The sequence below is a fragment of the Pteropus vampyrus genome, unplaced genomic scaffold (genome assembly GCF_000151845.1).
Source record: "Pteropus vampyrus isolate Shadow unplaced genomic scaffold, Pvam_2.0 Scaffold170, whole genome shotgun sequence".
Classification (NCBI taxonomy): domain Eukaryota; kingdom Metazoa; phylum Chordata; class Mammalia; order Chiroptera; family Pteropodidae; genus Pteropus; species Pteropus vampyrus.
Window position 1 is genome coordinate 694042 of NW_011888951.1, and position 24262 is coordinate 718303.

General features: G+C 42.4%; 1 protein-coding gene and 2 pseudogenes across 1 annotated transcript in view; 2 read left to right on the forward strand and 1 right to left on the reverse strand.

Annotated features, from left to right (window-relative positions):
* Positions 1-24262, forward strand: part of PLPP3 (phospholipid phosphatase 3) — a 76410-nt gene that overhangs the window by 33695 nt on the left and 18453 nt on the right. Inside the window, exons 2-4 of the mRNA XM_011370418.2 lie at positions 3424-3581; positions 17768-18048; positions 18470-18527. Of these exons, the coding sequence (XP_011368720.1) occupies positions 3424-3581; positions 17768-18048; positions 18470-18527 (497 nt within the window). The remainder of the gene's footprint in view (positions 1-3423; positions 3582-17767; positions 18049-18469; positions 18528-24262) is intronic.
* On the reverse strand, positions 3835-3953 carry LOC111745930 (annotated as a pseudogene).
* Positions 4145-4258, forward strand: LOC111745965 (annotated as a pseudogene).

The following is a 24262-nucleotide window of genomic DNA, read 5'->3' on the forward strand; positions in this document are numbered from 1 at the left end:
ATATGATGCATTCACCTCTAGATTCCCAGTGGCAAGCACTGGGAATTTTTTTTGAAATGAAATGATTAGGAACTGTAGTGGTTGGTAATAAAGATGATGCCAAAGTTAGAAATGGAGATCCTGCTTTGGAAAAAAAGTAGCCTTTTCTCTATGCCCTGGACAGGAAAGGCATGGCATTATGTCTCTTGAGGACTAGCTGCCCTATTGGGGAAAATATTTATGCTTTTTCCATCAACCGAAGGAATCTGAGGTTGCTCTCTATCTGGAACAAAGTCAAGAATTAATGGGCATCACCCTCAATCAGACCACAGGTTTGTAGGGGAGACCAAAAAAAAAAAAAAAACCATTGGTTTTCCGAAATGCTGCCTCCACGCCATTCAAGAACACAAATAGGATATATTCAGATCCAACTTCTTGTTTGTTTGTGGTCGGTTATCCACATAATCGGAACCGGAAACCTTCTCCAAGCCTTGAATGAGAAAGGAAGAGAAAGGGTTTGTATTGCTCCCAGGTTGAGAGCAAAGGAACTGACCAAACAAATTTTCTTTCCTCACCTTCTCTGTGGGACTTTTTCATCCTTTCCTTTTAATATTTATTGAATGTCCATATCGTGTGCCAGACTTGCCAACATTACCAATGCCATTGGCTTGTGTTCTCCAACTAAAGCAACATCCTGTATTGATTTTAATCGCGTGTATGTGCCTTCCCTTACTAGATCATAAGCTTCCTGAGGGCAGGGCTTGTGTCATCTTCATATTCTTTGTATTTAGTATGTATAGTAAAGACTCAATAAATATTTGTTGAATAAATGAATGCATTAATACATTAACTTATTACATCATTCCAGCTATCCCAAAGCTAGATTTTATTCTTTCCATTGAACATACGAAAAGGGGCTTTTGAAGATGTTGAAATAACTTTCTCAAGTAGAAGGGAGCAGAGTCGAGATCATTAACCTAGTTTGTCTAACTAACTCCACAGCGTTTTTATATATGTTTTACTGTCCTTAGAAACATATGTTTTACAGGCCTATCATATGAATGCCATTAAAAATAGAAGCTGGGGGCCTGAGAGTGTAGCACAAATTTAAGAAACTCAGGGTCTGTTCCCTACCCGAGTTTATTAGCAACTCCTTGGCTCCTAGGCACCACAGAGGCTGCGACTGGGCGCAGACACCAAACTGCATGTTTTTATCACAATGTGTGGAACTTAAAATCGGACTATTAATATCATACTGCTGGCTTCTCAGCTACTTTTCATAGCCAACTTGGCCACATGTCAAAATGTTTCGGCAATGCAATGAAGATGGTTCAGGCCCATATGATATCTTTTCTCTCCCAGCCCCCCACCCCTAAAAGATCAGCTGACCGCTCTTGCCATTTCTAAGCCAGAACATTTATTCACTTTCTCCCTTGCCCCCTTTACTCCATTGCAGAAACCAAGTTTCAAGACCTAATCGTTACTGCCTTCCAGGGCCCCTCAGTGTTTACTTTGAGTAGGTCAGGCACAATGCTGTGGTGTGTTGCTGTTCTTTCTTTTCAAAGCACCAGTATGAATTTGATAAAGTAAATTGTTGTTCTAGCAGGAAGCAGTTAGGGGTCACAAAATAAATAACCATAGAATTCAAATAAATCCAAAGAATAAAACCAAATAAATCCATGTGTGTATGCACAGTGATACATAAATACACTTTTTAGAAAGTGAGCATTTTTATCGCTGCCGGTCTGGACCAAAGTAATTGAAAAATTGTGGAGTTCATGGTACATTTTTTAAAGAGACGGTCTGGGCCTTCAAGCAACGTGACATGAATTTAATTCTTTTTGAAAAACATGAAAATGGAATTTTATCTTTCCAACAATTGCTTATCTTGGGATTTTTTAGCTAGTGAAATTCATATTTGGATAAACCCAATTTGCAAAGTGAAATTAGGGATTTAGGCTTTTTTTGGGTGGACTAAGAGACTCTGACTGAGCTAAGTAGTCTGTCTATTTTTTCCACTTGAAGATGAGTGATATTCATACTTAAATGATGCTTTAAAATGACCTCTTAGGGTCACTGGAAAATTCAATGCAAAAATGTGTATAAAGTGCCTTACACATCAGTAGTAGTCGTTAACTATTAATCAGGTATTTTTCATGGTCTTTCCTAGTCTTAACATTCAATGGCTCACCTTTTATTTTGTGAGGTGGCATTGGGGCTTGGTATTGAAGTTATGTGGTAGGGAAGAAATAGGTCTTCTAGTTTAAGAGAAGAGCCTGAAAACCAAGATAGGAGTCTCTGTGTACTGTTTTCTTGTAGGACGTGTCAAGCGGGCCAGGAGACCATGAGACTGAAGAGGGGAGGTTCAGGTCATGGGGAACTCTGTAGGTCATACTTTATCTGGTCCTGTGCAATGGGGAAACATTGAAGAGGCTTTAGGAAGGCAATGACATGCTCACGGTCAGGAAGTAAACTGGTGGATATGTGTAAGAGGCAATGAAGGCCAGGAGACGGATCTGGAGGCTTTTGCAGTGTCCACACAAGAGCTATGTGGTCTTTCAACTTTTACTTCAGGGTTATGAGGGACTTTTTCCTGGCAGGCGATTGACTCCATTTGCCATGACCTTTAAGAGAATGGCATCTGAGCTGGCTACTAATTAAACCAGCAACAGCTGCACTGGCAGATTGTCACTTTTGGATGCCCTTAGGCTCTCCTCCAGTTCTGCAGGCATCAGAACCCATCTCAGCTCTGCTCAGTCTTCTCAATGACTTTGAACAGTGAAAGGAAAAGGCTGAAAATGGCATTCATTGAGCATCTACTATGTGCCAGGCACTGTGCTAGTGCTTTGTTCTCCTTTCTTCATCACCACTACTCATTTAGCATATGGGGGAACTGAGGCCCAGGCAGATGGAGTGAGACTTAGAAGTCACACTGCTAATAAGTGGTGGATCTGGGATTCCAATTCAGGTTGTCTGACTCTGAGGCCTTCACTACTTGCAATATAGCCTTAGGATGAACTTCTCAAAGAGGAAATGGCTTAATAGAAGAATGTTCTTGAAGACATAATGAGACATCAGTAGATTTGGGACTGTGTTAGTAATGATTACAAATTGGACTTTAATTTTTAGCAGGATGTTATAGAGCAGTAGAAGCGCTCCTGCCTTGGCTCTTCCATTGCCTCCATCTGTGCTCCTGGCCAAGAGAAGAGGATAACGCTGCGCTCCTGGGGATGACGGAAGGAGGGAAGGGGATGCAGGGAGTGAAAGCTCTTGTTAGGCCATAGATCGCTACAAATGCCAGGAATTAATATCACTGTCATTGCTGTTATTTGGGGCGGTCTTTGTTTTAGGTCATTCTTTAGCCTCCTTGCATTGATGTTTTCCCTTTCTCTCCCTCTCTCTCTCTTTGTTTTCTGGTGTTTACGATGGTTCCATCTTGACCAGCGAGCCTGCCCTTCCTGATCATTGAAACAAGCACCATCAAGCCTTACCACCGAGGGTTTTACTGCAATGATGACAGCATCAAGTATCCTCTGAAAACTGGCGAGACAATAAATGATGCTGTGCTCTGCGCCGTGGGGATTGTGATCGCCATCCTTGCGGTAAGTGCCCAGACTACCATGCTCTATCTGTCTGACTTCCTCTGTGTCATATTATAGACTATCTGAGCCAACAGAGACTTGGCAGATCAATTAGAATTTCACTTGAATAACTCTATTTATTTCATGCAGTTCATACCATTACCAAGGTATTTTGAAATACTAAACACACACACACACACACACACACACAGAGGAGGTCCTTAAATAATGTCATTTCGTTCAATGCCTTTTTATTTATTTATTTATTCGTTTACACCTACAGCGCCTGGTCTTCCTAGGTGGTCTCCCATCCAAGTACTAACCAGGCCTGACCCTGCTTAGCGTCCGAGATCAGACGGGATTAGGCATGTTCAGGGTAGCATGGCCGTAGGCTCAATGCTTTTTTAGTATAACATTGATGAGATGCCATGGCAACTTAACTCTTTTTTATATCAATTAACTTTTGCTAAAACTGGTTTTATTATATGTCATTTAGCTTAAAGTTGCAGATCCTATCTGAGGACTTATTATCCTCTAAAAGTCTTATAAAAGTGTGCTAAGCACTCTTCTAACATATTTTGCAAGTCTACTTACATCCTGAACAAGCCCGATCCCATCTGATCTCGGAAGCTAAGCAGGGTCGGGCCTGGTTAGTACTTGGATGGGAGACCACCTAGGAAGACTAGGTGCTGTAGATGTGAAAAATAAGGGATTGTAAACTGACAAGGTCCTTGCTATCTGTGAGTTCAACCAAGGGTTGTCTCACCTATAAATAAATAAATGAATGGATGAATGAATGAATGAATAAATAATAAAATACTTTGCAGACATTATCCTCATAACAATTTAATGAAGCCTAGATATTGTTCTTTTTCTTCTACATATTAAGAAACTGAAGCCCACAGAGTAAAAATAATTAGCCCAAAGTCACTTGGTTAATAAGTGGTAGAGTTGGGATTTGAACCTACTTGTCCCTTACTCAAGTCTGAGCTCTGAGCCCCTGAGGAGTGGGGAAATGCCTTGTCAGATATCAGAGCCATTTTCTGGGTTCTTTCCAAACCATCACTGTGCTGCTGAACAGTATTAATGCCACTGGCGTTCTCTGGCATATTGTTTAGTTCTCTCCTCCAGTGGCTATGGAGCCAAAGTGAAAATAAAATGGGATTTGCAATCCAGAGACCTTGGTTCTAAACCTGGCCTTCCACTGATGAGCTGTACATCTTTAAGACAAAGTGTGACCATCTTGCTTCGTAGTGTTGCAGTGAGCAGTAAGAGATTATGAATATTGAAACACTTTGCAAACACTTAACTGCTGAGCAGTTTACTCATATATAGGTGTAAAGTCCAGACTTATATCCAGGTTTTCTCTTAGAGCAGGGGTCCCCAGACACCGGGCCGTGGACCAGTCCACGTACTAGTCTGTGGCCTGTTAGGAACTGGGCCACACAGCAGGAGGCAAACAGCGGGCAAGTGAGCAAATCTTCATCTGTATTTGCAGCCACTCCCCAGCGCTAGCATCACTGCCTCAGCTCCACCTCAGATCATCAGGCATTAGATCCTCATAGGAGCACTTGTCCTTGGTGCCAAAAAGATTGGGGACCTCTGCCTTAGAGGACAGAGTTCTTGTGGAGGATGCAAAAATGTGCCACAGGATTGGACAAGGTCCACAATTATCTTGAGCAATGGTAGCCTCATGGAAATGGGGATATGGCCTACCTTGGAAGGTCACTCACTGCCCTGTTTAAGACTTGTCCATTTGGGGCAGAGGAGGAAGAGAGTAGTCTATGATAATTATAATGGTTATGATTCGTGAGTCATACATTTATCACAACTGTCCACTTCACACCTCCAGTATTTTCTAAGTTTGTTCTTTGCTCCTAAACCCTAGCTATGTGGAAGAAAGGCATAGATATCATGTCCACCAAGATCATAAATTCTCTCTCACAGATCTTTGAGTCATCTGTGTTTTAGCCATAGCCTGGAAGCTTATCGTTGGCCTATATTAGCAAAACAAGAAGGAAGGAAGTTAATATGAAGAACATTACATGTGAAATAAGTGCTATTATCCTCGTTATACAAATGGAAAATCAGAATCTCAAAGGGGTTAAAAGATATGCTCAAAGTCTACAGCTAGTGAAAGTTGGGGTTCATACCTACACCTGGTTTATTTCAAATCCTTCTTTCCATCTTGCAGACTTGGTTTTGGAATAGAGATTGGCTATTCCAAATGAACTACTTGAAGGGATGGGCAATTAGCTAATCTTGCCTACTCTGGATCGAATGTAAGCTGCTGATGGTACATGAACCACATTTCATGAAGTTTTTCTTTTTATTTCCTCACTCTGGGGGTTGGTTGTAAACTTTGAGACCACTCTTTGTTTTTTAATAACATTGTAAACCAGGCACACAATCAATAGTTTGAAATTGGGGAGGTGGGGAGGGAGGCTAGTAGAATTCTTTCCAAACTTTAAAAGAAAAACAGTCCATTTGGAAACTAGTAGTTTCTTAAAAATGGAATAAAGATCTTTGTGTTCAGAAACTGAGAAATATAAAATCTGATTTTACTGTTTGCTCCAAACTGAGTGTGGGGTTGAGTTCTCTAAGAAGGGCTTTTCCTGGAAAATATGTTCGTAACAGAAGAGAAATAATTGTACAGTGTCTTGTACTTAAGGTTTGAACAGGTGTTTTGGACACCTGGAGGATCAGTTAATTGAATGCTTTTAAAAAGCCAACTATAACCTGGGAGTGGCTAAGATAAGAATAGCACCAGGATGGGGATGTGCAGTGCTCTTTCCTCCACTTACATGCGGTTATTACCGGCTTGCCTAGTGGGCTGCTCTCAGACAAAGCGCAATGGAAAGAGACTCTTTGGAGGCCTCGGCACCGACTGACTGTGAATTGGGCAAGTCACTGGTTTCTCAAGCCCTCCTTTTCCTCATCTGTAAAATAAGAGCAGTGTTTGAATTCACTCACAAGGATTGCCTTCCGAATCAAATGCTGTCGTTATGGGAACGTACTTTGTAGCAGTGGGCTAGATGAACTTAAGGTGCTAAAGTATTTTCTTCAAGATCCATGATTTTCTTCTGTTCTTCCTTCCTCAAGCAAAACGCCTGGTCAGCAGCTCTTTCCCTGCTGTCTGCTAAGACCCTTACCTTCTGCCTTATGAATGCTAGCATTTCTTTGAAAAATCTGCTTTTACAAGCTTAATCACGGGCTTGCCTGTCTCCTCATGTCATGTTGATGTTTTAATTAAAATGCTCCTTGACCTCCCAGGTTTCCTTGAAATAGTTGTGTGCCGTGGTCTTGGTTATAGGATGAGTAACAGCGTTGCTTCCCCATCCCATGCAATATTAATAAAATAGATTGGATAATACTTTCCTATAGTACTGAAAAAGACCAGGCAAGCAAATACTGCAGTAATTATCTTTTGTTGGGTGCCGTTGTGTGCCATAGAAACCAGTGAACCATGTTCAAACATTTTACCCTCACAGAAACCCCAGGAGCTAGGTATTTTTGTGGTTCTTAGTTTAGGATGTGGCTAAGACATAAATAAACTCTGGTTCATATCTGAGCTCCTCAGCTGTGGAATGTATAGCAAGTTAATTAACCTCACTGAGCCTCAGTACGCTCATCTGTTAAATGGAGATAATATGTCTACTTATTAAGATTTTCAGAATTAAATGAGCTAATGTACGTAAAGTAACTCAATGTCGAGCACCTACCGTATACTCAATAAATGTTAACTATTTTTATTATAAATGAGTAGACAGATTGAAAAAGTGGTGAAGTGACTTAGCCAAGACCCTACATCTGGTAAAAATAGAATCAGGAAAGGAACTCCAGTCTTTGGATTTATAGCTTCTCCTCTTTCCTTGTAGTTAATGAATTCGAACCCAGGTCTCATGACTGTCACTCCTGTGCTCTTTGCTAGAGGATCTTTACCCCCTGACCCAGCTGCCCTCGCATTTCAGCTAGAGGCAAGTGTAAGATGTAGGCTCCTAATTGGGATCTGCTTGCCCATTTACGTGCCATTAAGTGCTAGAGTCCTCATGGAAAAAGTCAAAGCAAAGACCTCAGAGGAAAAGTGAATCATTCACTTTAGTAGACTCATTTCTGGAAAAGCAATACAGCTTAAATTAAACAACAACAACAACAAGCTTCCCACTTTCCCATTATGACTGGTCATCGAGCCTGGCTGGCTCCATCCAGAATCTGCTTCTGATCAGAGGGTGTGAGTGACAGTCGGGGACTCAGAGCTGGAAATCTAATCATCCCCGCTATGTGCTGCCCGTGCCTTCTCTGCCGAATGTCAGGTTTGTTTAAAACAAGAGAAGCCTTGACTGATTGGATGCCCTTGCTTCAGTTTGAATGTTCCCACAACAAAGGAATGGAGTGCCGGTGGTGGAGTTCAGTGGTGCAAATCATCAGAAGTTATAGAGAAAGCAGACACCTTTCTATGGCAAGAGATAGGGAAAAATCTAGTCATGTTGACCTCTTTTTCAGATGTATCTCAGATTCTGGAATTATAGCATAACAGGAATTCCTTCCAAATCCACAAAGCAGTGGTTCCTCCCTGCCTTGTAAAGGTTTAATGACTCTAGCAGTAGTGAGATTAGGAGCAAATAGTAAAATATCATCTCCTATCTAGCCTGCTCTCATTTTGCCTTGCACTACTCTGTAAAGAATATCATGGGCAAAGATTTTAATATGGCAAAAATGCTCAGTATTCATTTTAAATATATATGGGATCAGAGCTTGCCTTGGCCAAGCCCTGAAGGGAGTTTTCATAGATTCTTAATATCTAGGAGTTGATGCGTGGGTGAGTTATGGGTGAATCCCTTTTGCCCTCCAGCCATAAAAAATGCTATTTTTCCTCTCAGATCCCATTGAATCTAATCCTCTGTAATACTATTCTTAACTGGAGAAAAAAACTCCGATTTTGGCATCACCTAACTTAGGTTCATGTCCCAACTTCTGTGCTTATTCATTCTGTTACTTGCCTTTAAACCTCATGCAAAGCCATTGGCTCCCTTGGATAAGAGCTATACTGTCCTTTTCTGTAAATTGGTGACTATAGTTCACCGACTGCATGGGCTCGTTTTGGGGGTCAAATCAAGTGAAATTATGTGTGTCATCAGTAAGAATCATCATTTTCATTTCTGTAGTGTTGTATAGTTTGCAAAGTGGCCTTAATGTGCACTTTGTCTTATTTGCCGCTGGTAGTCGTCCTTGGAAGTTGGTTGTTATAGCTAAGGCAACTGGGACTCAGCGATAGTAAGTGAATTTCCCATGACTAAATAGTGGCAGGGCCAGACCAGGCATCCTCTGATTCTAAGCACAAAGCCTTTTTTTTTTTTTCTTTTTGGTAAAGGCACCACGGCTGCCTCCTAAAGCCCACCTACCTTCCAGAATTATTTATCAAACACCCATGGTATAGCAGGTGCTGAGGACACAGCTGTGAACCTCAGCCTGAATAGCTGCATGTTGTCTCTCATCACTAAACTGCCATATGCTGCCCAACTCAAGCAGACAAATAGCACCTTCAATACAGATTTCCTTGTAATGTGATTTGTGTCCAGTCGTGTGTTTCCAGTTAGATAATACGTTCCTAAGCAAAAAGTAGGCCTTTTCCTCTTGCACATGGTAGGTATCAGATAAACAAGCAGACATCTTCTTCAGCAAACATTCCTTGGCTGCCTCCTCCCGCACCTTGAAAAGATCCCAGAGATACCTGGGCCCACCTCTGTCTTTGCTGTTACTGTGCTGAAGTGTCATATCTGTTTATCTATATCCTGCTTACCTTGTTAGCTACATCAGGGTAGGGATCTTTCTGATTCGATTTTGTACTGCTAGTGCAAGTCATACATTTTAGTGCTCAATATATATTTATAAAAATCATAGAGGAGTCCATACATTTTGAGCAGAAAATCAAAAGCATTAGGCCAAAAGATGACACAGGCTGTACGGAGCTGGGAAAAGTGTCTTATTTGCTTTCCTAAAATCTTAAATACAGTCAGTCCATGATGCACATGGGAACGTGCTCTGTACCGAAAATTTCTTGCTGGAGAGACAAGAAGAAGAGCAATGAGAATCTAATACCTCTAAGACTTGTTTATTCAGGATCAGGCTTCAGTTTGCCTACATCTGGACTTCATTACTTCCTCCCCACCCCCCATCTTCCTTTATCTGAGAAAGCACTGCCAAGAAAGCAAGGTTCCCCAAGATTGCCTCCTCATTAAAGGTTAGTCAGTTTTTCAACTCTGAAAAAAATGAAGTCGTGCTGGCCCAGCGGTGCCTTAGTGGGGGACTCAATCCCCCAGTTTACAATCCACTACATCTGTGCAATTACCAAGACCACCAACAGAGAGTGGCTACATTAATCCTTCAACTGTGTCATCCCCTGATCAGATGGCTGCAGAGTTCTTCTAAGACCTCCTTATCCCTGGAGAGATGATGGGAGGGGGCATCTCTCTTTGCAATTTAACAAATCATAGGCATGAGGTTAGGATTTACTGTAATCTGTTCCCTTTCTCCACCATCGCTACTCATGCCCTGGAAGAAGTGAGAGCTGCAGCAATTCTTCGTAAGTTACATAGAGCGCTGAGGGGTTAATGACTATTTGAAGAATGCATCTAATATGAAGGTGATAATATCTCCATTTTAAATGATAATGCTTAGGAGATTGAGAAAACTGTTCATGTAAGTCAGTGTGTGTTAGGGGATGGGGTAAAAAGTCAGATAACATTTGTGAGCTATCTAATGGGCCGGAAACTAAGATGCCTTATCTTAAATCCTCTTCAACAGCTACATGAGATAGGTATTATTTACCCCATTTACAATGAGGGTGGAAGGGTACTGAGGCTTACTGGTACTGACAGACTGGTGTGAGATTACTTTGCTTAGTGAATGGGGGAGCAGGAATTAAAACTTAGGTCTGTCTGGCTTTAAAGCTCAGCTTGAACCAAAGGCCCACTTTGTGCAGAGTGCTCTTCAGTGAGCTATCAAAGCTTTCAGTTCCCGGGCTTGGAGAGCTCAGTGTATGGAAGAAGACAGAACATCTAGACCACTGTGCAGGTGACCACCTAAGATCGATGGTGTGCAATAGTGTTTTGTATGAAGAGGTTTATGTAAGAGTGATAACCTGCTGTAGATAGAAGCTTGGTGAGAACTCCCCTATAACAAAACAGGCGTGTGATAGGCATCTTAGCCTAGAAGCTAATGTGTAAGATACAGATACTATCCTTGGAGCTTACGGTCTGAAACAGAGGTCCCCAACCGTTTTGGCACCAGGGACCTGTGCTTCTATGAGAATCTAATACCTGATGATCTGAGGTGGAGCTGAGGTGGTGATGCTATCACTGGGGAGTGGCTTCAAAGACAGATGTAGCTTGGCTCACTCGCCTGCTGTTCACCTCCTGCTGTGTGGCCGTGGGGTTGGGGACCCTTGGTCTAAAGAGGAAGCTGGGCAAGTATAAGACTGACTATACTGTTAGATGCTTAAGGAGACTAAATAATTGGATGGAGAATAAGAAGGGAGTCAGGGCAGTGCAGGGTGGTGGGCCCCAGAGAGGTAAGAGCTTCAAAGACGAAACAGGACAAATGCTATAGATGGCCTGAGGGATGAATACAGTGTTAAAGAAGTTCAGAAGAAGGTCAATGAAGTTATTTTCATTGGGGAAGACTTTATCATCATCATCATTCATTGAGCACTTCACCCTTTCAGTTATCACAACAGCTCTTGAGCTGTTGTTGGTACTGTCAATACCCCCCTTCTTACACATAAGAATTCTCAAGCTCAGTTGTGCAAGACCCACAAATAAAAGAGCCAAAAACTCTAACCTCGTACACTAGTTGGTAGCTGAGCTCTACTTTGAAGGATGAGTGGGACTTTCATCAGAGATGCTGACATTCCCGGCAGAGGAGATTGCCTCAACAATGGTAGAGACTAGAATAATAGTGTGTTTTCAGATCTGCTTGGCTAGAGAAATAGATTATAAGGGAGTCGACAAAGATAAGGTAAGAAAAGATTACAGCAAGATTGTGAAATTCCTTAAATGCTGAGTTTTTCCTCCAGTTGATTGGCTGGTGATGGATGAAAGCGATTTAAGCTAACTTGGTCATTTTCCAATCAAGGTAAGGATGAGGCCTGAACCACAGTGGTGGCAATGCAAGGGGAAGAGAGAGAAAAAGATGGATGTGAGATGCCTTGCAAAAGTAGTATGAAATGAATTTGATGACAGTGAGATAAGGGAGAGGGAGGAGTCTATAATTTCATGTTTTTGAAGTTGTATGTTTGATGACACCTGAGCTGAAATAGAAGAAAAGTGAGGTTTGGGGCAGAAGTTGGAATGAGTGGAATGGTTAGGTTGACATGCTGTAACATCTATTTGATAACCAGTTGGGAGGTGAGATTTGACTGAAGATTGGAATAGGGCTGCTGGGGTAAGGTGTAAGCTGAAACTAGAGAGAGGGAGAGAGAAATGCCCTTTAGGAGAATATCTTCTCAGGGGTAGTAATTGAAACTGTTGAAGCAGCTGTGATCATAGCAGGCAGGCAAGAATACAACCCTAGAGAAGACCCACATTTATCTGGTAGAACCCAGAAGTGGAGCCACTGGAAGGAGAAAGGTGTTTGAGAAGTAGGAAGAAAAACATGGTAGTGCTATATTAAGGAAACTTAAGAAATGCAATGTCAAAAAGGAATAAAAAACGGGCAATGGCAATGTTATAAAAAGAACAATCAGGAGACTCTTGCATGTACAGGCAGAGCTAGTCATCTAGGAGACCCATGGCTTTGAGTCCTTGACTTTTGGGAACAGAATGATGCTTCATGCTTCAGACTGCCTTCTTCATAAAGCTGCTGGTGTGCATAGGGCAGCTACCATGAATAGCTTCTGTGGCCTCTATCTGGCCTTTTTGCTGTCGATATCTAGTTATTGAAGTTTTGACTTAACCAGAAGGTCCAGAAACTCCTATCGTGGCCTTGGACAGATTTATGTCCTCATTGCCTTCTGCGAGGCGCTAATCTCTGCTACAAGGCTAACGACAACCAAATGAGAGAAGAATCGAAAATTAAACTTTTCATCAGTGATTTGTAGTCACTAAAGACACTGTGTTTTATTACAGTAGATGGAGCATTCAGCTTCAGAGACAATACAGCTACACTTTTTACTTCCTCCTTAGAAGCAGGACTTAGATACATTACATGTTTCCTTTCCCTTGGGACCGAGAAATATGCTGAGAAGAGCAATTCTTCCTTCATTAAACATTTGTTGATTGAATCACTTCTCAATGGAAAGAAGTTCATTAATTCCCATAATTGAGATGTGAAAGAACAGCTTGGTGCTCTGTGGCAAGAACTAGAACGAGGAGGTCCAGGCTGCAGCGACAGCCCTGCCACTGCCTTATTTCTGACAGGGTGATTCACGGGCCTCTCTGGCCTTTGCCATACTTATTTATAGTGTTTATAATAATTTAGTAATTCACAGATTGTCGAGAGAAGCAAATAACACAGTAGATATGCAAATGCGTTTTAAGCTGTACAGTACCATGCAAATATTATTATTTGAGCAGATCAGAATATAGGGAAATTGGTCCTTCAGATTCAGCAGGAGAAGAACCTAAGTTCTCAGTCTCTAAAAAGAGGGATCGTTGAGACACTATATGCAAAACCTTACTTTTCTTGAGATAACTTGTAAATAGAGTAGAATGTTCATAAATAACACAAACAGCACAGTACAATTGCCCTTTCTGCCTTGGGTTTAGTTTTCCCTTCGACTTTGTTTACCTGAAAAAGACATCCTAGATAAAATCGTCAAAGCCAGTGTTGTCCGTATGCATGTTTTCTGGTTATACCCTGGAGAGGTGGGTACTAGTTCTAAACTTTAGCTTGGAGGGTTCTCTTCTAAGGAGCTCTTGGAATTATCTTAGAAAAGATATTCTCTACAAGGATCTGTTAGTTTTTTGTCTCCCTTTCTCGAATGGAAGAAGAAAATTAACTTTTGGAGGGCTTCTTTGCTAGATGTTGGGCATTTGACATATCTCGAATCCCTTGGCAATCCCGCCAGATAGATATTATCAATCTTCTTTTATAGACCAAGAGACCTAAACCCAGAGAGGAGAAGTCACTTGCCTAAGGTTAAGAGATGGGATTCAGATCAAGGTTTTCCTGGCTCCAAAGCCAGTGCTTCTTTCACCACTCTATGCTCTCTCCAAATGTCTATCTTAATGTTTCTCTAAATTTCCTCTCCAGAACAGTTGAATATTTGTGACTATGTGGGCAGTTGAGCTCTTTCACCAGAAAAGACAGGGAGAGCGGCCGTCTTAGAGTTGGAGACAACCTCCCCAAACCACAGCCATTCTCAGGCAAGGACTGATCCCTTTCTGTCCCTTCGCAGCTTAATTGCAATGCTTTCCCAGTTTATTAGTTTCCAGATTCAGTGCCAAGTGCTTTAAAAGGTAGGTAGGAGAGAGTTCCCTTCTGCTGGCCTGGCAGCCTGCCATCCCCCCCAGAATCTGTTGCTTGCTGTTTCAGAAAGGGATCAACATTGAAGGCATTTTTCTCAGCAGTGAAATTTACATATCACAGTCTTGCTGACTGAAGCAAAAATGAGGGCTCCAGAGGCAGGAGTCTGGGGGTGGGGACAGAGCCTTTGTAGGGGGAGGTGAAGGGGGAGGGGGAGGGAAGAGCTTATTTTATTACCCAGGAATAAAAACATTGTGAGTAATGAATAAAGTCCGAAAGCAGTAAATCTGGGACTCCAGAGTTAGGTGTGTAATATGTCAGAGAACAATTTAAGCCTTCGCCTCTTCTGCAGAGGTGAGGTATGCGGGCCGTCATTCACAGCCCGAATTTCATTAAATGGTCTTTTAAGGGCTAGGATTACAAGAAGCCAAGTCCGGCTGGTTCATAATGATGATTTATGGCTGTATTGTCGACTCCCCGACCCTTCTGTACAAGGGGACGGAGAAAAAATACATAATTTGTTGCTCATTAACTCCAGGATCTGTCAGGGCCAGCCCAGAAGCCATGTGGTCCTGGAGTCATGTGTCTGCTAAATGGCTGTAGCCTGGCTTGGTGCTTGAAAATACACACTTGCTATACCACAGTGGAAACTGTTTTTAATAACAATAGAAATAATCAAACGATCTCAATGTACTCTGCTATGAGTCCTTGAACCTGAGAGTCAGAATATCTGGGCTCTACTCTTACCTCTGTCACTTACTAACCACAAATCTTTCAGATAAGTCACATTCTCTCAGAGCCTTGGTATCACCATCTGTAGAACGGGTATATCTTCTCCATGAAGTTGCGTATTAAATGAAACTGTAAAGTGCAAAAGAAATGTGAATGATTGCTATTATGATTAGCATTGTTATTAGAAGTATGAGGTGCCATAAAATGTTCTCTGTTCCCCTTTATCTTCTCACTAGAAAAGAGGAAACACTTTAACAGCAGTTTACTGTTTGCAAGACTGTGGCACGGAAAACTGAAATTTTAGAATGAAGGGATGTTAGAGCTGAAAGGAATCCTTGAGTTGTAATTAAACCCTTTTTCTCTAAGCTGACTGAAGCAGAGAGGTGACTCACCTGAGGTTAGTCAGTAAATTCACGTAAGAGATACTAATTTGCAGTGGAAACTCACCTGTTCTTTCTCAGCATCAAACAGGAAATCACCCTCAAGCCAAGCCAATTTAGAAACAGTGTCTTAATTTGTGGCAGTTGTATGGTTCAGGGAACTCAGGAACGGTCCAAGGGCAGGGATTGTGCATGGAGCCGTGGTTCCACTCCTTGCCTGTGGTGTCATATCCGAGGAAGTACCCTTGCTCTGCTACTGCTTATTACCTTTGCTGGGTTGGGAGCCTAGTGGTGAAGGTAGCACATGAGCGATGAGAATAAATGTCATTGCAGTTATGAGAGTAAATCACAGTGTCTAGCACCCTCATTTTGCAAAAAAGAACCTAACTATCTCAAATTCATTCAATGAGTAGGGACTTGAACCCTGGCTCCCTGACTTTTAGTTTAGTGTTCTTCTCCCTACGTCTAAAGTCACGTGAGCATGACTTATAAATAAAGAGTAAGAAAGAGTTAAAGAACATGATGGTGGTAATAAACATCTGGAACTTGTTAGCCTGGAAGGTTACATAGGGTAAAAGTGTAAACAGGTTCAAAAGGGGAATTAGACCATGAATAGAAGGAAAGAATGCTGGGTGGGGAGTCGGAACACCTGGGTCTAATTTTTATGAGTTAATTTGGACTTCAGTTTTTTCCATATATAATGGACTCTTTCATTTCTGACTGGCTATACTTCTCAGATTTTAATCTTTGCAATGTGTTATCAAAGGACTCTTGGTAATGTTTAGAGGATATTTTCAATTTTGCAATAAGGCAACAGTGAGTGCTACTGTCTTATTTCCTTTCATTTGTTCAATCTTTCAACTGACCGTCTCTGAGCACCTCTGCGGGATCAGGTATTGGTCCTGCTCGCCCAGGGAATGGCTAAGCCAGGACTGTTGACTATTTCTCCCTCTAATATAGAATCATACTCAATATGATTCTGGGAAACCAAAGTGTAGCACTTAGAAATATTAAGCAATTATAAACACAGAATCACTGTATAAATGCTAGCAGTGGAAGTAGCAGTTCTCACTGCTGTACCTGCTGGCCTCTGGGCCCAGCTGGCATTTCCCTCCTACATAGCACTCCTAGCCCCAGACTTTGGAGCCCTTGAGAACTTGGATCACACCCTAGGCCTTCCCCAACTGTGAAAGAATAACAGAAGACTTTGAAAAGGAGTGCCCAGATATGTCAGTTGATTGCTTCCCTTGTGGTTGTGAACATGCTCTCTGCTCCCTGAAAGGGCAAGTGTGGCTCATCATCCTGACCTGGGAGGAAGTGTGAAAGAGACTTTGTGGTCAGCGATGAGTTGAACATCACTGTCCCTGGACTGTGGTTGCAACCAGGAAGTGGCCAGGGCTGTGCTATGGAGTTAAGACGAGGGCAGCAGACGGTGTGGTTGTGCGTCACCAAAGTGGAATTGGTCTTCTGCTGCATCTGCTGTGTAGGCATCATGGGCATTTGTCTTATAGGGGATCAGCTGACCAGCCCTCTCACATTCTTAATATAAAACCAGGCAGTTTCAGTTGAAGTGCTTCCCTTCTCTGAGCCTCAACTGTATCTATCATGGTTTTCACAAAGTAAATATATAAAAAAATTTTACAAAGTAAGTATATAAAAGCAATGCCTAGTATGTAGTAGGAATTCAATAACTGGTGGCTCTTTTATTTTATTTTATTTTTTTTTTTAAGTAGTGATAAATGTCCTCTAAGCATCGAGGAGTAGACACAGTGGGATGCAGGAAGGGTATGAAAATCAAGACTTACTTGCTGTCCTTCGGGACCGAAGGGACAGTGCAGGCAGACTTGAAGAAATTCACAAACACTGAAGGGCATTGTATTAAAAGTTCCTTGGCTTGTAGATCAGTGTTCTTTTCATCATACCATACTTCTAAAAAGGAAGATGAAAGAATCACTTTCTATGACCCAAGTATTTCCCATTCCTTATCATATTTAAGCCAACAACTCTGCAAAGGTGTGCAGCATCCTTTCGTAAAGAAGGAGACTGAAGCTTGGAGAGGTTAAGTTATTGCTGAAGGACACCAGGTAGGTGGGAGAGCCTGGATTCAAACCCAGAACTTGATCTTGAGATATTCACCGTTTCCTACAGAAATCCCCTTCGTGGCTCAATGTTGGTACAAGGCTGAGGCCCTTTGTAGTTAAACAGTTAGTGGTCCTTTACTCCAAATCCCAGAATCCTTGGATTTATTCAGATCCTCTGATCCTGGCTACCCTTCAACCATGTCTTGCCATCTAACTTTTTTTCTCTAGCTAAGTTCTTATTTGTCTCTTTCTTATGTTATTATATATATTTACACACACATATATATAATACATTTGATTTTACGTTTTTCCTATTACAAAGATGTGTAGGACTTTTCCGAAAAAAGGAAATAATGACGATGTTAGCCCTTTGACCTTTCCTCCCAAGCATATTTGTGTCTGTGTACTTATTAAATACAAAATTGGGATTTTCTAGATTATAGCCTGCAGTTATATGCTGAGTATTCTCTTATGTCATTAAATGTCATATACGGCATCAATTTTGATGACGTGTCTTGATTGCCTAATTCCCCTATGGGTTTCCTTTCAGATCATCACAGGGGAATTCTACCGGATCTACTACCTGAAGGAGAAGTCCCGGTCAACAATTCAGAATCCCTACGTGGCCGCGCTCTATAAGCAAGTGGGTTGTTTCCTCTTTGGCTGTGCCATCAGCCAGTCCTTCACAGACATTGCTAAAGTCTCCATAGGACGCCTGCGTCCTCATTTCTTGAGTGTCTGCAACCCTGATTTCAGCCTGATCAACTGCTCCGAGGGCTACGTTCAAAACTACAAATGCAGAGGCGACGACAGCAAAGTCCAGGAAGCCAGGTGAGACATCACCTCCCATGGCCACTGTGTGCACCCTTTTGATGCTGGTAGTTCATTGAGCGCTTACTAAGCACCTACTAGGTGTCAGGCCCAGTGCCAGGCCCTGGGTTATTAGGTGGGTGACTATGGCATAGTCCTTATTCTTGAGGAACTCACAGTCAGCTGAGTGAGACAAATATGTAAATAAACAATTATGATATAGCATTGGTAATCCTATTCGTTCATTTGTTTATTTATTTTTTGTTTATTCATGCATTCATGGGTGCCTGCCGGGTTCCAGGCAATGTAACCAAAGCACCACCAAGGATGCAGAAAACAAAGATGACGGTGCCGCCAAAAGTCTAGGGAGGGAAGACAGGCAGACAGATGTGTGTCGGGGATGTGCATATGGCCCTTTCATGGCCCTTTCTTGCTCTTGCAGGAAGTCCTTCTTCTCTGGCCACGCCTCCTTCTCCATGTATACTATGCTGTATTTGGTGGTAAGTACCTGCCTTCTGATTCCAATAGAGTCCACCAGCATCCAGCCCCAGCTTAAATCCCTTCTGTACATAAAACCCCCAACGTGGTTTGGGATAGATTTACTGTGAAATCCTTGAAAAACAGCTTAACTAGAAAAATGAGGTTCTATTCTGAGCTTTGCCACTGCCTTAGCAATTGTTTTACTTTCCAAGATTTTCTCAGTTTTCAAATAAAAATAATATTTACCATAGCTGCTTGATAAGCATTGTGTACCCGTTTTGAAATTATAAAGTGATAAAGACACATGTATAACATTTTATGGTAACGAGCACTGTTTTCTTAAAATCCATTAACTCAGTTGATCCTTACAGGAACCTTATGTCATAAGTAATATTATTTCTACTATGGGAAAAGATTACTAAGTAAGTCTCAGAGAATTCAAGTGAACTGCCAAAATTTACATAGACACCAGAATTGTCACTCAAATTTAAGCCTTCTGGTCAAATTCCTTGAGAAGTTCATCATGCTGGTCCTCCTTGGTATTCTGCTAATGGAAAAGTTTGAAAACTCATCATCATCCGACTACGTAGAGGGATGTTAGGTTTTAGAAAATACTTCTGCATCCATGAAACACATGTGACCTCATAATAACACAGTGAAGTACAAAATCCCCATTTCCATTGCTTGGACCCAGGGACCAAGGCCCAGAGAAGCCAAGCAGCATGTTGGCGGTCTTTTAAGTAGTGATAGAACCAGGATCTGGATCCCTATATTGCCCTTCCCATGGCCTTATCTGTTCTGACTTCCTGGAGATGCTGGGACAGTGCAGGTGAAGTCCCGCTCCTCTCCAGCTGCTGCACAGACAGCAGCTGGTCTGTTTCTCTTTGTCAGTTAAATTTGGTCCCCCTGCCTTTCCTCTTCCCTTGAATGAGGTTGGTGTGCCAAGGCACTTCCTGCTGTCGGCTGCTTTGAGGGAGTTCAGAGCTAGAAGGTGCTGAGAGGTCAGACTCAGCTCAGAGGAGCGTGAGCTGTTTGGAAAAAGAACATTTTGATTTTGGCTTATTTAAAAAACATGATTAGGAATTGGAAAAACTTTAGTTTGTTTTGTTTCCCTCCAATTCTTTCCAAGTTTGGACGCCTCTGGGCTTCCCCTTTATCTAGGATGCGGAGCTAAAAGGTGGGCCCCAACCTATACGAGCATTAAATGTGGATTTTATTTGTTCGTGAACGGCACTGCCCTCCATTCCTGACTTTGTTGTTGTTTTCGTTTTTGCTTTGCTCTTAGAAAGGATAATTTAACAAAGCTGTTTAGTTTCCTATTCCATTTTCATATTTTACCCAGGGCTGGAAGCAATTTTACAAATGTAATTTCAGTGTTTTGTAAAGGTGCTCAAAGGAGTGGATATGTGCTCGTTTTTCCATATTCCTTCATTTTCTCCCGAGAGAAAAACAGCAGATAATTTTGTAACCAGCACTGTATACTTACTGTGCGCTCCACAGCCACCCCAAAGGTAAAGGTGCTAACAGGCTTTTGGTGCCTTCTATGTGCCAGGCACTGCATAGAGCTCATATTGTAATATTCAAGTCTCTCAATAACCCAGCGAGATGCATTATGATTACCCTGCTTTCTGTTTAAAACCAGCCAACCAACCTGAATCTAAGAAGTTAAGCAGTAAAAGTTCTATATTCAGTAAGAGGCAGAAAAGGTATTTGAAGGCTGGTCTTTATAACTCCAGAATCCTTTTGTGTTCTTTTTATTGTACTGCACTGCGAAAAACAAAAAGCAAAACAAACAAAACAAAAACAAAACAAACCTCTGCAGAGTAAACTTAAAGAATATAAACCCCTGACTCTAATTTCTGTTTCACCTGAAGGTGACCTGCCTTTCTTCAGATCTGCTTTAATAGGTACGATGCTCTCCCTCCCGCCACCACCAATTACCTCCTTACCAGCTGTGATTACAGCAAGAGTCTCTGCAGGGGTGATGGGTGAGGAGTAGATTTTGACTGAATCTTTCTTTGCATCTCTCTGAGGGAGGAAGCAATTATAGTGCCTTTATATTCCTGGAAAGAAGAAAAAGGAGAGGGAAGAAGAAAGGGAGAGAAGGCAGGAAAGAGAGGGAGAAAGAGAAGAGCCCCCTTAATCCTTCATCTCCTATGCGTATTATTACACACACTCACTCATGTACATACTCCACACTCTTAGGAAGCCTTGCAAACATACACACATTGACCAGTCACAACTTGAAGACACCCACATATACAATATACAAACACTGGGCTCTATTTTTAGCTCTAAGATTATTTTGCCCTAAAACAACCTCTGAAGCCGAGAGCTACAAAAATAAAGACTTTGCCAGGGGCTGTTTTTATGTGATAGTTTGTAGAAATCTCAACCCCTTGAATGTCCAGTTTGCAATGTGTTCTATAGCAAGTTTGCTGCCTGTCAGGATTGGTGAGAAATCCTACAGTCAATCAGAGAAGCCCTTAGACGCCCCCGCCCCTGCTTTCATGTTGGGTTTCAGGAAGTGCTAGAGTTGGGTGCTCTGTTAACACAGCTTGTGACCCTCAGATTCTGGCTGGGAGTAGTGTTAACAGACAGACCTGCACGATTCTGGCCATGCCCAATTACTTGGAACTGTGAGTGGGTTACTTAGCTTTCAAGTCTCAGGGTACTATTTGTCTGGAAAGTGGAATCATGTCCATTTTAAAGACTTATTGCCACTTTTCTTTAGACCCTACTTGCCCCATCTGTCAAATGAAAGAGTGGAATTAGGTGGTGTCTATTTATCTCTCAATCTCTGTGATTCTATTTGAAAGAAGTTTGAACTACCCTAACTGCCAATGGAAAGCCATCAGGGACAAACTTAGGCCCACATTACCTTGGAGTTCAAAGAGAGTGTCTGTCCAGGAGCATCAGCCATCCCTACTCCAGGCCTTTCAGCACCAGCTGCCATGTAGAGCCTTCCATGGTTTTGCAAGGCACTCCATATTAGATTTTGATTTGTAAAATAGTTAGCTTGGAAAAACCATGCCCCAAACACCAAATTATCTCTGGGCACGGAACCTTATGGATGAGGTTATGGCTTGTTAATGCATATTCTAATAAGAAAATCCCACAGCATACATAAGCTTAAATGGGGCTTCCTACCCCTGAGCCCTGGCCTAAACCCCAGAGGACTACATCTTGGTCCTGTACTTCCATGGTCAGGGATTGAGGATGACTTGGCTGTCTCGAAAAAATGCCAACACCAGGGCAGGCACCGATTCAGGTAGCATAGCTGGTGTCTCCTATTGTGCCAGGCATTCTGCCCCCTTCTGGGGCTACTGAGAAAAATCAACCTGAGATCTGCCCTCCAGAAACATCCCTATGCATTGAACATTCAGTGTTCAGCATACATTTCATGAATGTCACCAAGAACCATACTATGGGTGGGAACAGAGATTAGTAAGCTGTGGTCACAATCCTTGGAGAGATCAGTCTAAAGAAGCAGGCGGACAATGACAAGTCTGGTTCATTGTGCAGGAGGGGCAAGGGGGTGTGTAGGTTATTATGGAAGCTCAGAATTATGGCAGCTAACCTGGAGTGGAGGGTGGCATAAGCCAGAGAAGACTTCCAGTAGGATGAGGATAGGAGGACTGGAAGGATTACCCGCGTGTAGGGGAAAAGGAGAGTGGTGATTTGAGAACTGCAGGTCTTCGCTTCAGTAGGCGTTGGTGGCTGGTAGGAAGTAGCGAGTGGAGGGCACACTGAGAGTTGAGGAGACCTGTGGGGTCTCCAGTTCCTCCTTTTTCAGCTCAAATTGGGTGGCAGCAGGTTCCTGTGGAGGCCTTTCCCTTCTCCCCTCCCAGGAGTCTGCACTTTGCCCCCTCGCCCTTCAGGTCACTTTGTCAGAGAAGCCTTCCCTGGCTGCCCTGTTTAAAATGACAGCCCGTTCTTCCCATTCTCTCTAATTTCCTTTGCGGCCTTATTTTTCCCCCCAGTTCTCACCTCTGACATACTATGGATTTGCATCTTTATTTATCTCTGCCAGAGAAACTGTAAACTTCTTTCCATTCAAATCAGAATTTTTGTTCGTCTCCTCATCACTGACTTGATAGATCACAAGAGGCCTGTGTGGTGTAGGGAAAACCTCTGCTTCCTCTTCACTGACCTGTTTACCTGTTGACTCTACTGTGGTGCCCCTGAGAACTGTTTATGTGTCAGAGGGTATGTTGGGTACCAAGGAAACAGGGAAATGGTTGTACTCTGACAGCTATGTTCCCCAGCCTGTGCTTGTTAGTCATGGAGATTTTGTTCAACATGTTTAGGATACTGGAGCACTGGGGTCTGGTGTGCCCACGAGACATACCCGCAGATTCTGGGAGTATTTGCTAAAACTTTGCAGAAACAAGATTGTTATTCCCAAGGGGAATATACCACGGTGCCAGATGTTTTTCCATTTCTTCCTCTCTACCCCATCCATCCATCCATCTATCCATCCATCCATCCATCCATCATCCATCCATCTATTCTTCCAGTGTCACTGACCTGTGTCAGACCTTGTGTGAGCACCCAGGGACGCCAAAAGAGCTCACATTTTGTGTGGAAAGTCTGAAAAGTACATAACTGCAAAAAACAGTTGGGTAAGTTCTCTGACTAAGGGTGGACTGAAGGGTTAGAGCACAGAGGAGAGGGCTGTCAACTCTGCTGTGAGGTGCACTGGGTCAATTCACAGGTCTCCTTAAGATCAGGTCAGAGGATGTACTATAACTCTTACAAAATTGGTACACTTGTGTTTCAGACATGGGTGTTATGAAAGTTGTGATGAGTAAATGAGAGGAGCCTGAAGTTCTAAATGCCCCATGCAGGTTGTCCTTTAGTCTGTGACAGCTGTGTAGTCCCCTCGAATTGGTTCTTTCTCTGAAGACATTAAGTCCAGTACAAAAGACCAATACTTCGTGTGCATAGTCCTAATTCCCTACAGAAGCCAGGTGATTTTGTGATTAGAGCATGAACTTAGAGCCAAATCTTACTCCATGTAAATCATGGCTCTTTGTTACCTTGAACAAGTGACATGGCCTCTTTTGGCCTTGTTCTCCTCACCTGTAAAATGAGCACAACAGTGTTACCTCACAGGATTGTGACAATTGCAGGTTATATCATTTAAAGCACCTACCAAGGTGTCTAGTGCTTAGCAAAATGGTAGTATCTTTCTCTCTCCCTGATAGGGACAGAAAACAAGATCTGATTCCCTTCTAAAGGAAGAGAAAAGTCAACTAAATTTTTCTCTTTTGTCTTGAAAGTCGTTGAATAACTTCCCAGAGATAAATTCCAGTTCTGTACCATGTAGACGAGTCACCAGACACATGAAGCAGAGCCAGGCATAAGCCATGGAGGCGATGAGAGAGGGAGAAACTTTCTCCTGTGGGGGTCAGTGATCAGGACAGACTTCTGATCACAGAAGCGAACAGGCAGAGGCACAAGGAAGGAACGAGAAGCTTCCTTTTTACTCTTAGCAGAGCTGTCCCAAGAGTGATGACAGTGAAGTGAGAGGATGGTACAGACCAGTTTCACCAGTATGCAAATCAAGTAATGAAACACAAATGACTTAGCAAGAACTTAGTGTGACTCACTGAACATCTGAACTCTGCTGGTTCAGACCAGAGGAGCCAGCTTGAATTCATCCAGAGCTTTCTAAGGAGGTTTTGTTGGGATTCCATAGGACCCCCATTTCAAAGCTAGGACCAAGAAGAAGAGAAATTCATTCATGGAG